The 14,523-nt window shown below is 37.9% G+C and overlaps 1 protein-coding gene across 2 annotated transcripts in view; it reads left to right on the top strand.

Annotated features, from left to right (window-relative positions):
- Positions 1 to 14,523, top strand: part of LOC127624735 (gamma-aminobutyric acid receptor subunit alpha-1-like) — a 51,108-nt gene that overhangs the window by 11,980 nt on the left and 24,605 nt on the right. For both annotated transcript variants that reach the window (XM_052099590.1, XM_052099589.1), the window contains exons 4-5: positions 8,040 to 8,107; positions 10,711 to 10,931. In XM_052099590.1, the coding sequence (XP_051955550.1) occupies positions 8,040 to 8,107; positions 10,711 to 10,931 (289 nt within the window). The remainder of the gene's footprint in view (positions 1 to 8,039; positions 8,108 to 10,710; positions 10,932 to 14,523) is intronic.

Raw genomic sequence — 14,523 nt, forward strand, 5'->3', positions numbered from 1 at the left:
GTGATGAATGAAAAGATGCAAATGTTTGTAACGTTTAAGCATGCTCACTGCGTGCGTTACATTGTGTGTAGTTACTATCAGCATGTACACTTTGAGAAGTTGTGTCTTAAATCATCCTCATTAATTAAAGCATTGCTTCTGTACAAATTCAATACAATGCAAGTTTAGTCTTTATTGGACTTTAAATTACCTGCTGTGAACAATGTTCCCATTATTATGCATAGTCAACAGGTTTATTTGTAAGGTTATGTGGACAGTCATTTTCTAGAGTCTGTTGCCGATTCTTTATAATGGGGTGTCTGACAGACAAGGGATTGCTTTAATAAATTGTTGCTGAAGAAAAATGTACACACTTTTGAAGCGCTCCGGTTACACTGAAGCACATCACTGAGCTTGGGATGCACATAAGCGGTGTCGTGCCCTAGATTGGAGCGTCTCTTATTATATAACTTTGTCTGTGTGTGTGTGTGTGTGTGTGTGTGTGTGTGTGTGTGTGTGTGTGTGTGTGTGTGTGTGTGTGTGTATTTATCAGTTACAGTGCTGCCCTTAGCGTCCACATATCCCCCAGAAATATGGCCACTAAGACATTTAGTTGTGATATGATATGCATTATATATCAGTGCTGTTAATCAATAAGATAATTTGCAAAAAATCATAAAACTGGTTGCCCAGACGGTAATCTAAGATTTGTAAACACGCAGTTTTAAAAAAAGGACAATTAGATTTCTTTCAGTCATGAATGATTGTGCTTTTTATTTAATGCAATGACTCAAAATGTAAAGAGGCCCATTGGTCACCATCTACTTGCGCAAATGTATAATGTTCAGAAATGCTTAATGATCGAATCAGTGAACAAATTTGAATGAATCTTTTCAAATCATTTGGATGAATCCAATTAATTAATACTTTAGGCGATTAAAAACATACACATCATATTCTGAAACGCATAACATATGTTCATGCATTTGTTTTCGTATCTCGTATCATTATATATTAATACATACAACAAGTACAAGTACAATTAAACTCATTTAACAAAAGCTTAAATAAAGATAAAAAAGACACAATATATTATAATAAAGAGCCGTAATATATTGTAATAATGTAACAATTACAATTAAAGTTAATTAAACTAGGCATTCAAAACAATAAACATTCATTATATTATTAATGTTACTTTTTATTCAAATTTCTATTGGCAGAAAAATATTAATGTAAGAAATTAATAAAAATCTATACAATTATTTAAAATAAATAATATGTGCAGACCTGGACTCCTGAATGTAGGTTGTAGGGCCTTAACATCTCAGTCTGAGGTACTAAAATACATAAGAAATGCTATATGTCATAATACAGGAAGGACCTTTGTCTCACATGCGTTTGTATCACTAATGACATCTTTTTAAGCACAATAAATGATAAAAAAATAAAAAAGAACAAATGAAAAGTTTTTGAACATCTCATCATTTATTTGTATTCATCAGTTACTTTATTGTAACTGTCTTGAGGTCTGATTTAATTTATCAGACTTAAGTTCTGTAACTAATTGAATCTTGCCACGAGCATCTTGAAACTTTCAACTCATCCGTTCTTTTACTTTCAGCAAAGACTGTATCAAAGCAATTCCTATGAGTTTTATACATCTAATAAAAGTTAATGTTATATGAACAATCCTATTATGATTAAGTAATGATAACTTTGCATTTTCTAGTGCACAGTAATGACAAAAATGCTAATACTTATTTTTATTTCATCAAATAAATCCACCAATTTGTCTGCACTGAAAAACACTCACTTCTGAAAATGATCGAGTCTGTGACTGCATTGTTGCACTGGAGAGACGTGAAAGGGAGTGGTGCATTGTTTCAACAGTGCATGACCCAGCCACTAATCCAACAGCTGGGTAACACAAAAACTACCCAACACTGAGAAAATAACCCAATAAATTGACCCAACAGCCTCAAAACAGCATTTGGGTTGAAAAAGTAACCCTGCTGTTTTTTACCTCTACACTAAATGTACTTGTAAAGAATGAGTAGGTGTGCCCCAACTTTTGACTAGAAGCATACATTAGCCCAGGGGCTTTCAAACTTTTTGATGCCAAGGACCCCCAAGTATGACAATTACCTTGCAAGAAACCCCTCCTAAACTATATAGAGGTCAATTTAAATAATCAGCTTTTTATTGTTATTGTATTCATTAAAGCCGAAGAAAATGATACAAATGCACCATATTTATTGGCTAATTTTTGAACAAATTAAAACTATTGGCTATAACCATCAATATAAACAATATAACCATCAGTATTATATCACCGTTTTCATGCTTACGATCGCAAAGTATGCTTTTTTTTCAATAATTATTACAAAAAACCAATATGGCCTATTATTATTTATATAATAATAGTATAATAGATTTTTTCATTGTTACATTTATAATATTTTTTGTGCAATACAAAGAAATGCCTACCAAAATAAATACAATATGAAAACTTAAAGCATTTCGAATATAATAATTTGTAATGCTCTTTCAAAATTTGTGAAATGTGAATTATATTGTTAACAACTGCAGAAGTTCAAAAATGTTTTAGATGTGCAAAAATAAAAAAGATTTCCCCCCAGATAAATTGTCATTATTTATTTGTTCATTTATTTTTGTATATTTTTTTCTTGCATTTATCTATCTTGGATTTGCCTGTCATGGGTTCAACAGATCCAATCAATGCTCAAAGAAAATTATTTAATTTTTAGAACAATACAATAGCTTTTGTAACTCTTTTTGTAACTCTTTTTTTGTAACATTTTAAAGCAGAATTCCTAAGCAAAACAGTTATCTAATGAAAAAAAAATTGTTTCGGCCTTGCCTTTTTTGTTAAAGCTGCACTACGTAATTTTGTGCTCTCTAGCGACATCTGTGGTTGAAATTTAAAATTGCAATTCATTTGAGGAAGAACTCTAAACGTGATTAGTGTTTTGGCACTGCTCCTCTGGCAGATGAATCTCATGATTTGTGCTTACCTGGACATCGCTTGTGTGTGAACATGACTGGAGATTTTCAGAGCCTTTGTCATAATGTGTTGTCATGTTGATATAATGTTATACGATTAAACATTTAAAACTGAAATATTACTTTGATGAAGATAAACAATGCTCGTGTTCGCATATATTTAATTAATTAATTTTACACTTTATTAATTTGCTCTTTTCTGACACTACACTCAAAGCGCTTTTACATAAAGAACAGGGGACTCAATCACCTCAATCACTACCAGTATATTTTAATATAATTTTTCAAGTGTTTTATCTACTATTGATACTTTAGTATTATCTATAGTAGATACAGTATTAGTATTGTACTACACTTTGTACTACACTTACAATTTAAGAAGTGATACTTGTGATATGCCTGATATGAGTTCAGTGGAAGACTTTTTTATTTTTATCATATTGTACAGCCTCAGTTGATAATGCAAGTGAATGATAATACTAAAATAGTATTTCTATAAATGCACACAATAACACAGCAAAATGATGGGGCTAAAATTAACTTTATTAAACATGAAAATAATGCTTAAAAATGCAATATAACAGTTAACAGTCAATTTCAGAAGTCATAAATATTAGTAAACATGTCACAGTAACTCCCCCGGACAACGTAGATACATCTTGATGGGTTAACACCCGAGTAATGTTAGAATCATATAAGCATGACAAGCAATATTAGCTTCAACAACCCTACCAGAAAACATATCCAAGTATTAAACAACTTCACCAAACGGATAACAGATAAACATCCATCCAGATTGTTGCTATGCTATCGAGAACAGTGTGACTGAACTGTACTGTAGTTCCCTTCTGTCACTCACTCAATGTTGTGCTCCATAACACCTCATATCTTTAAGAAAAGGCCAAGGAGAATTAATTGGTGATTGGAATTTGCATGCCACTCCCCCAGACATACGGGTACAAATGGGAGCTGAAATGCAGCGTTCATTCAGATTTTTTCTTTGGAGCCGAGCGGTTGTGTATGAGCAAGCTAAATTCCACTGCTGTTCCATTCATTTCTACAGAAGCCTTTGCTTTTGGATATACAGCGCATTCCAGCGACTTCTCTTCATCTGCACGCTCAGTGCAGAGTACACCCCTGGGCGCTTCGACAGTGCTAAAAGAGTGTATTTCTCTAAAGAGTAATATTTCCTCTATTAGACCTTTAAAGACACGTCTTTTCAAAGATGCCCTTATGTCTCTGTCGCTGCCTCACGTGTCTGGGTCAGAATCACATTAAGGAAGCATTCATGGATGGTTCATGTTCTCACTGTAATTACAGGACCATGGCAACGTTGTGGCTTTCCTTCTTCCGGGGAAAAGCCGCTTCAGCTGTCCATCCCCCCTGCTGGTCCTTCTGCCTACGGGTATGAGGCTGCCCCGGTTGACGCTGAAGGCGATTCGGGGGCTTCAGTGGGTACGGTTACGCCGGGTAATCCTCCACAGACCGCTCATTCCTTGACACGCTTGTTTGCTCCCGTCCAGTTCTGGGATGAGACAGGCAGCTCGCTTCAGTGCCAGCCTAATGTTTTTGGAGCTCGCGGTTGGATGAGATGTCAGCGCAATCAGGTGTGCCAGCTCAGTCTGAGGCCGATGCGGTGCTGATCCCCATACTTGCCCAGGCTGCTGCAAGTGTATGGCTTGAGTGGAACCCTCCACCCACCCCTGAGGACTTGTGGCTTGACGACTGGTCCTTAGGGTCGGTGTGCCGCTTGCAGCCATGCCCACCCCTAGTCCCCTTCTTCCCGGAGGTGCATGATGAGCTGACGAGGTCGTGGAAGGCACCTTTCACTGCTCGAACCTAATCCATCACCTCGTCCACTCTCACTACCATCGACGGCAGAGTGGCTGAGGGTTATGCTGCAATTCCCCATGTGGATAAGGCGACTGCGGCACACCTGTCGCCAGTGAGTGCCGCCAGCTGGCGGAGTTGACCCGGCACTCCCTTCCTGAGCCTGTATGACTACGTCGTCTCTGGCGACCAAATCCTACAGTGCTGCCGGTCGGGCCACCTCTGCCCTGCATGCCATGGCCCTCTTACAGGTCCATCAGGCCAAGGCACTAAAAGAGCTGCACGAGGGTAGTTCTGATCCCGATGTGCTACAAGAACTGCACTCGGTGACCGACCTCGCCCTCCGTGCGACCAAGCTCATGGCGCTCACACTCGGACAGACAATGTCTGCTCTCGTGATCCAGGAGTGCCACCTGTGGCTGAACCTGGTTGAGATGAGAGACGCAGACAAGGCACGTTTCCTAAACGCACCTGTAAAGGGATTAATGGAAAGAAGGATGATGAGAACCGGCTTGAGAATATAAATAATATTTTCATACGAAACTTAAACAAAAAGACAAACACACAAAGGTGTCGGACAGCTGTCCGTAAATCTGTCTCTCTCTCTCGCACTGCAGCTTCCAGTCGGCCTTTATCCTTCTCTGAGACTTGATTAGCCAGATTAGGGGCCAGGTGTGTGGAATCACGACCCGGCCACGCCCTCCGCTCTGCCACAGCGCCCATCTCCCAGGTCCGCCGGCCCACCTTACACAGGGGATGCAGAGCAAGGTAAGTGCTTTGAGGGCTTCTTCAGCGCGGCCGCCTCGGATCGGAGCATTGCTCCCACACGCGGCATTCCCTGCTCCCCCTGCCGCGAGGCCCCACCCCCAGGTACGTTGGATGTGATCCTTCCGTTAGTGCCCCTTGCCTGGAGTTTGGACGCATGGCTATCACTTTTCAACCTGTCGGGCCGGTTGGCCAGAACCATTTGACTCAGCAAAGCGATTCAATTCGCCAGGCGAACGCCCCAGCTCCACACCGTTCACTTCACGTCAGTGAAGGGCAAGAACTCTGCCTTAATACGTGCCTAGATCACAGTCCTTCTGCAGAAGGGCACGATAGAGCCTGTCCCTCCAGCCGAGGTGAGCCAAGGATTTTACACTCCTTACTTCATCGTTCCGGAGAAGGGCAGTGGGTTGCATGCAATTGTTCGACGGTCAGGCATATCAGTACAAGCTCCTCCCCTTCGGCCTGTCCCTGTCCCCTCACATCTTCAAGAAGGTCAGTGAGGCAGCCCTTGCCCCGTTAAACTTCATAAGGGAAGTGTGCATTTGCATATTCAGTTACCTCCTAGGCTTTGCCTATTTCTCTCATGGGACCTCTCCGTGTTTCTGTGGTGCCTTCGGAGAGCCCTGTTCGTGCCCCTAGAGTCAGTTGAGTTAAAGGCTGTCTTATTAAAGATCGCCCTCCTGACCGCGTTCACTTTCATCAAAAGGGTCAGGAACCTGCAAGCGTTCTCTGTCAGCGAAATGTGCCTGAAGTTCGTCCCATGTTCTTTCAGATATGAAAAGGTAAGTCTTGTTATGCGGGGCAGCTGGCCGGGTGTACTACTTACATATAGTGCCTTTCCTCTCCAGGAGGTGAAGCCTTGCGCTCTTCTCTCCCATGCTAGTTCACGAACCATGAACCCTGGACGTCCTTCCTCCCTTGGCCTCCGGCTCAAGAATTCAGCAGAGGAATTCGTAGTTGGACTCAGTACATGTGCTAACATGCCCTGTACTGGGGTATGTGCTCCACAGGTGTCTGATATATAAATATATTGCATTTACGAACACTTTTTTCTTTCTCTGAATTTTCCAGGGAACACTAACAGCCTCCTTGGTGTCCCCGAACCTCAGTTTGAAAACCCCTGTAGGCATCAGGCAGTCTGTCAAATGACAAAATCTTCCACTGTAAAAAAGGTGCTCAATGAATTTGATTAGTAAAATAGTCTTTTAATAAAAGATTTCATCTTCAATGCTTTTAATATATAGCCATCTTTTATTAAAGCAATAAGGCAGTCAAAAAATAAGGCATTACCACCTTATGTACCACCATATTGCTTAATTAAAGAACCCTATGAATTACATTAAAACTAAATGTAGACTGTGCTGTTTTTAAAACAGGGCTACTCAGACAAAAATTGTTTGGCAAAAATATAAAGAAAAACTTTTCTTTTGTAATTTAAATGCAGATGCAATATGCAAATGCTTGTCTCATAAAAAATGTTTTTTATGTTTGTAGGGAGCAGGTTTGTTTTGAACAAAGCCTGCCAGGCAAACGCACATCAAGTGAACATTGTTTTCCACATAAATGCAGATCATTTAACATGTGACATAAAATAATTTTGAACTGAACAGCATGACTCATTGAGCTGGCACACCTGTGGCATATATTTTTATTTTTATTTTTTATTGCATCTGTTTAACCTTACACAAATTACCTTAATGCCTCCGAAGTGACAACATGTCAAAAATAGTGAGTGAATTGACTAACAACTTAAATCAATCAACATTTTTCACCACACTAGACATTCTGTATGTCTTGGAAGCTAGAACATGATGTGTGTTTGTGCATAAACTGAGCCTAAACACAATCACTCTGCTCCAAAACCTACTGCAGTAACCTGCCGCTTTAAACAGTATTAGACTGCCTATGTAGACAGTAAACAGCAAGGCAGCTTACTAGGTTTTGGCACAGAGCCCATTTATTCATACCGCTATAGTGAGCTTTTAAGAGTTTGTTTCAGATATTACCACACCAGAGATGGACCATATTGATTATTTCTTGGCAGGACCTCACAAGGTATGTGGGAATACTGTGGTAAACAAAAAGTAAAAGCTTTGAATTTGTTTGCAGAAAGAACTAGACATCAATGGCACCTCACAGGAGGGCAAAGACATTGACACACAGTGTATTAACAATTTTACCACATCAGAAGCCTAAACACTCTGCTGGGTTATGCTGAAAATGTAACTGTTCAAAGAGGGGAAGAGAGAATGTAAAATAAACTAACCTTTTCAAAAGGATTTATTTAATTGGTAGTGATGTCAGAGGTGGGTGGAGCCAGTGTCATGTCAGTGAGGAGGGTTTATATGCAATTAAATCAGGCAGGTTGATCCACTGATGTTAAAGCAAATGACCAACGCGGATTGACACTAAAACTTAATTTCTTGCCTCAACAGAGCGTGTAACTGAAGTCAAGACTGACATTTTTGTGACGAGTATTGGACCGGTCTCGGACCATGACATGGTAAAACTTTATTTCCTTTCAATGTCACCCGTTTTCTGTGTTGCATTTGTTCAGACAAGATAGCATTTATTACAAGTTTTGTAAAAGTGTGAAAAAAAGCTCAATAGCAATTGACATACTTGGAAATGTATTAACTGATTTTAATGCATAAATGTTTTCATTACTATTAATTGACATTATTAAAAATTTCATTAATGCTTCTTTGATAATGAGAATTTAATTATACTCTCTTTTTATGATAACTTTACACATGTAGTATGAAAGATTGACTGGATTGATCAGTTACACTAAATTACACTGTTAATCTGTATTTACATTTAGAAAGCACAGTGATACTAATTAACTTAATATGTAATGTACTTAATATAAAATTAATTTGTGGAGCCACTTGTGATTATGTTGGTTTGACAAAAGCTATCCATTTTATCAATCCATCTATCTATCCCCCATCAATTCATCAATTATCCATCCATCCATCCATCCATCCATCCATCCATCCATCCATCCCCATCAATTATCCATCCTTCCATCCACCCATCTACTGTATCTATCCCCATCAATTAATAAATTATCCATCCATCCATCCATCCAGCCATCCCCATCAATTCATCAATCATCCATCCTTCCATCCACCCATCTATTGTATCTATCCCCATCAAATAATAAATTATCCATCCAACCATTAATCCATCGATTATCCATTTATACATCCATCCATTAATCCATCGATTATCCATTTATCCATCCATCAATTATCTATCTATCTATCTATCTATCTATCTATCTATCTATCTATCTATCTATCTATCTGTCTGTCTGTCTGTCTGTCTGTCTGTCTGTCTGTCTGTCTGTCTGTCTGTCTGTCTATCTATCTATCTGTCAATTCATCAATTATCCATCCATCCATTCATCCATCAATCTATCCATCTATCCATCCATCCATCCATCCATCAATTATCATCTATCCATCCATCCATCAATTATCTATCTATCTATCTATCTATCTATCTATCTATCTATCTATCTATCTATCTATCTATCTCCCAGCAATTCTTTAATTATCTATCCTTCCATACTTCATCCATCCTTCAACCATCCATCCATCCATTTGTCAATGATCCATCCATCCACCTCCACCCATCCATTCTTTCTTTCTTTCTTTCTTTCTTTCTTTCTTTCTTTCTTTCTTTCCCTTGTCTTGGAGAACTTTTCTTTCTTCATTACTTAGTGTTATTGTTTTTAGGACAGGACCATTTAATTGATGCTTTTGTAAAACAGAGCTAATTTCATGATCCTAATGACACGCTGCTGTTTGTTTCCATTTTGCCTGCTTTATTTTTCACTCAGCCAGTTCATCTACCTAAAGCATGTTGTTGTATTTCCCCAGACTGTGTCATGATGGATGATCATGTGAAAATGAAAGAATCGCTTACAGCTATGACAATCAGTAGTTGTTAGAATGATTAATGCCACTAATTATGGTCACCAATGTTTCAACAAGTTCTCCACTCCTCTTGAAGATTGTAGTTTTGCTAAAATTACATAAAAACATATTTATTGTCAAACTTAAAATGTAAATTCTAAAAAAGCAACAAATGTTTTGAAGAAGCAGTGGCCCTTCATGTAAGAAATCAATGTGTGACTGTTATATGCTGGACAAGCCATACTGTACACGGAATGAGATGTCTGAAGTAAGGTTATTATTCTAAGCTAAAACTATTACAAAGACAAGCAATAGTGGTGAATAAATAGTTTAATTAATTAAAACCCAAAAAATCATTAGAAATGAAAGACTACATTATAATTGTGCCCTACAATATGAATGAAAACTAAATTTAAAAATAGAATGAATAAATTACTTTAAAGTTCATATTTTGAGTCAATGTTGGATTGTCAGAATTCATGAATATCCCAAACCTGACTTCAGTTCATACTATGCTTTGAGCATGCAAAATTATTCTGGATGCCACAATGGATAGAATATAATGTCATGCTGGGTGGCCTTTGATAAAAAAATACTTTTCTGCAACAATGAAAACAATCAGCTTTGAAAAATGTATTCTTTGTATTGAACCTAGTGGTCAATGTGTGAAATTTCTATCTTCTTTTAGTCACAGCTTCTCGTCATCCGAATTTCCATGTGTTCGCATGAGCTTGCAATATCCATTCAGATGCCTTTGAATTCAGATGCATTCAAATGAGAGTGAATGGAGTGCAAAGTCTAGTGTGGCAGCACCTTTATTTCAGCAAAAAAAAAATACCTTATAACATTAAGGGGAAGGGCAACCAATCACAGTTCACTTTTGGTATGCAGCATTGTTTATAGAGTAGGTAAATCTGAATTCAACCACACCACAATAATAAACCAGCACACACACACACACACACACACACACACACACACATATATATTCAGTGGTGGATTAATTAACACATTTAGTCAAAAATGTTCATTACTCTTAAAAATATGAAAACAAAAGTGGTATACATTCACCGATTGACTATTTGTCAAAATTAAAACAAGTGTAATGCTCAAAACAATGCTAAGTTATTCAAAGTCCAGGCTTGATTCGTTGTGACAGTGTTATTTTTTGGTCTTGCAGGAGTACACCATAGACGTGTTCTTCAGACAGAGTTGGAAAGATGAGAGGTTGAAGTTCAAAGGTCCCATGGCTGTGCTTCGCCTCAACAACCTGATGGCCAGCAAAATCTGGACCCCTGACACGTTCTTCCACAACGGCAAAAAATCAGTCGCCCATAATATGACCATGCCCAATAAACTGCTGCGGATCACAGAGGAGGGAACTCTACTCTACACCATGAGGTGAAGCTAACACTTCTATTTCATCTGTTTACCGCAGTAAGAATCAGTTTTGGGGAGTAACTAAATAAAAGTATCACCGTCACTAACTTAAAAGCTGAAGTGTGTAATTTCTGCACCGCCAGCATTACCGCGTTAGCACTTATTTCTAAAATAATGATTGTTTTCAAACAGGTTTCCCGACCTAGACCGCACATGATCCACTGCCTTTTTATGCAGAAATAACTTTTAGACACATGAATTTCTAGAAAGTAAAATTCACACTCTTACTAGTTTATTTGATTTGTCTACTAACATTGTCCAACACTGTACGTACAAGCATCACAGGAGATTTATGTCATTTTTGTTATTATAAATGAAAATCAAGTAATTTTCCACCACAATCTCAAATTCTGTATTGTATTTAATAGAATTCTGTGGTGAAAATGGCACTGGTGGAAATTAAATGTTTACTGTTTCATCTCAAGCATGCTCTTCACTGACAATTGTGAACACTCACTTAAAAAAATAAATGAATTAATAAAACTTGATTAGGGGCAAAACTGTTTGGTGTGGTGGAAATGACACCACAGCTGTTAGACAGTCGTCATTTTTTTTTATTTTTAATAATTAGAATAAATAATTGGAATAAACCAATAAAAAAAAAAAAAAAAAGTTTTTGTATGTGTTTGTAAAGGTAAAAGGGAAAGGAGGCAAGAACCGGCTTAATAATATAAATAATATTTAATGAAGAACTGAACCAAAAAGACAAACACATACAGGCGTTTGGCCCGTAAATCTGTCTCTCTGTCGCACTGCCGTCTCCAGTCTGCCTTTATCCCTCTCGGTTGCTTGATTAGCCTGATTAGGGGCCGGGTGTGTTTAATAATGACCTGGCCCTGCCCTCCGCCCTGCCACAGTGTTGTTTCAGTAGGTTTGAAATTTTATCCAAACTTTACAAAACATTTAAGTGAGAACTTACTGATGAATCATGATTCCTTTGTGATTTCCTCTAGATCAGATGTAACTGAATATAACTGGATGTCTGTAATACTTTCTCTATCCATATAGAAGTTTTAAGACAAGTCAAATAAATGTAATAAGAGTGGCGGTTAAAATGTACAGATGGGAATTTCTAGTGTAAGTCTGTATTTGAACGGCTGTGCCATAAATAACACACATGAACCTCTGCATCGCAGGCAACTTATGTACAGGTCAGGACAGAGGAAGCAATAAAGCATCCTTTAGTCTGCTTATTAGGAGATTAGGGGGCAGATGGAACTTCATATTGGTGTCAACAAAATGAAAAATGGGAGGTGTGTCCCTTAGGGGATGACATTTACTGTTTTATCATGCTGTCAAGCTGAGACAAAAGTGTGTACAGTATATATGTGACTCTACTGTGTATTTGTGCACTGAGTAGTTTACAGCATTTATATGTATTGTGGGCTAGTTTAAATCTTATTAATACATATTACTGATGGAAATTATTATTATATTTGTTTTTGTCAGTGATAACTTAAACGAGACAAAAAAGCCACACACTATACATTATTTTTGTTTTTGAACTCGGTCCGTTGCAGTTTAATACATATTTTTGTCATTTTGCACATTATTTTAAATTAAAATATGTAATTATTTTCACCTAAAAGTACATGTCATTAATAAATATGACATGATGAAACACTGACAAAATTTTAATTAATAATTAAAAATGTATACTATTAATAAAGATAATTTGTCACAGTTACATGGAATGAACACTAGAGGTGCTACAGCAGCTGTGCATTTTATTCACTTTCACACAAATCACAACTACAGTTGCTGATTATGACTTTATAAACACTTATCTTCGCACTATTACTATCACACTGCTATGTTATGATCTCAAAACACATATACAATAATTCATAATTTGAAAAATAATACATTTTAACACGTGTATTACAGACACTTACATTTACACACTTATTCCAACATGATTAACTTGAGCAGTAGCTCAACTGAGGACTGAGGTTCAAAATTAGTCAAGCATGCAAGCGGACACGTGAGATGAGAGTATAATAAACACGACAAAAGATGGCGTGGCTGCTTCACAAAATGTGCTTTTTATTTCTCATTTGGTTTTAGACACTTTTGGTTAGGTTTAGGTGTCAGTTAAGGGTAAGTATATCTGTTTTGTTTACCTCTCATTTAATTTTAGATCACGATTGGTTAGGTTTAGGCTAATGTTGTAGGTTATGGAGGAACGTTTTACTCATTAAAACCTCCATTTTATATTCACTCTACGACATAATTTCACTGGATTTTGGCACCCCCTGCTTGACATTTTACTGAGAAACTAAGGCAAAACATGCAATGAAGCATGTAATTTAGTTTTTGCAAAAATGTTCTCATGGTCACGTAATGTTTATGAGACCAGGTTGAAAATAACTGCTCTATTTTCATTTGTCTATGTACACATTCATCAGATGGACACTTTTGGGGCATCTCGCTGTTGTTGCATCATGTTTCACTCGTTTTCAGTGGTGTTGTGCATGAACACTGCTGCATCAAGTGAAATATAAAGAAAAAACATCTCAATACTGCTGCACCGTGCTCCGTCCAGCTGTCTTAGAACAGCTGTCTCTTTGTTGCCTGCTGCATGTTTCCTGTACAGCTGGAGTTGCGCTGACCACCCCATACTGACTGCAACTCGCAAAAATGTAAAGGTGGTGCTTCAAGCTTGAATTGTTCTTTTGGTAGGAAAAGTCCTTACTACAAAGTTTAAATTCAGTCAGATAAATTTTGTTAATATTTTAACACTATATTTTTAATATAATGAATTGCTCGCAATGCATGCCTTAAATCAACAGCCTTACTAATATCATAAAACCGATAGTTCCGACTCCAAATTCTGATGGGACAAACATTCAAAGCTGATGACCACACAAAAATGTGATCTTACATCAAGTTGTGACATTGCCCGCGACTGGAAATGACTAAACTCTGCATCATACTTGAGACTGTTTAGCCCAAGATACTTGTATTAAAATGAATGGAAGAAATTGGAACACCCAATATGGCGAATGCAGAAAAGGAAGTCCCACCTTACACCGTGTCCTAACCAGACACGCCGCATGATAAAAGGTATCTTTTCCATGTTAATCAGAGTTTTTGTCTAAATCAGCCGTGACACATGACGAGCAACAGCGACAGGGCATTCTATTTTTGAAATGGTTTCTATTTCTGCGACGTCACGCAGGCTAGCACAGTCAACAAATGGGTCTAAAATTAGTCATATTGCAGTATATTTAAGTCGGCATATCACTAGCGGGATCACAGCAACTTGATTTTGGCAGAATGTGTCGCATTCCTACCGAATGTTGTGCTTGAGGTCTCACTCTCTTCAGCCTGAGCTCTGTCACACACACACACACACACACACACACCCTGTTCAGAATGGCAGAGACATACATCATTCTGACTTTATCTCCTCTTCCCAGTACCGCGTGAACATAAACAATCGTAACAGACTGAAAGATGCGTGAAGTTCAAAATGTAACTTCGCCCTGTTTATGCGTGTGATTGTGTATTTATCCCCTCGGGTTTTGCCATAGAAATTAGTTGCATTCAA

Source organism: Xyrauchen texanus, chromosome 31 (assembly GCF_025860055.1).
Source record: "Xyrauchen texanus isolate HMW12.3.18 chromosome 31, RBS_HiC_50CHRs, whole genome shotgun sequence".
In the NCBI taxonomy this organism is placed as follows: Eukaryota; Metazoa; Chordata; class Actinopteri; order Cypriniformes; family Catostomidae; genus Xyrauchen; species Xyrauchen texanus.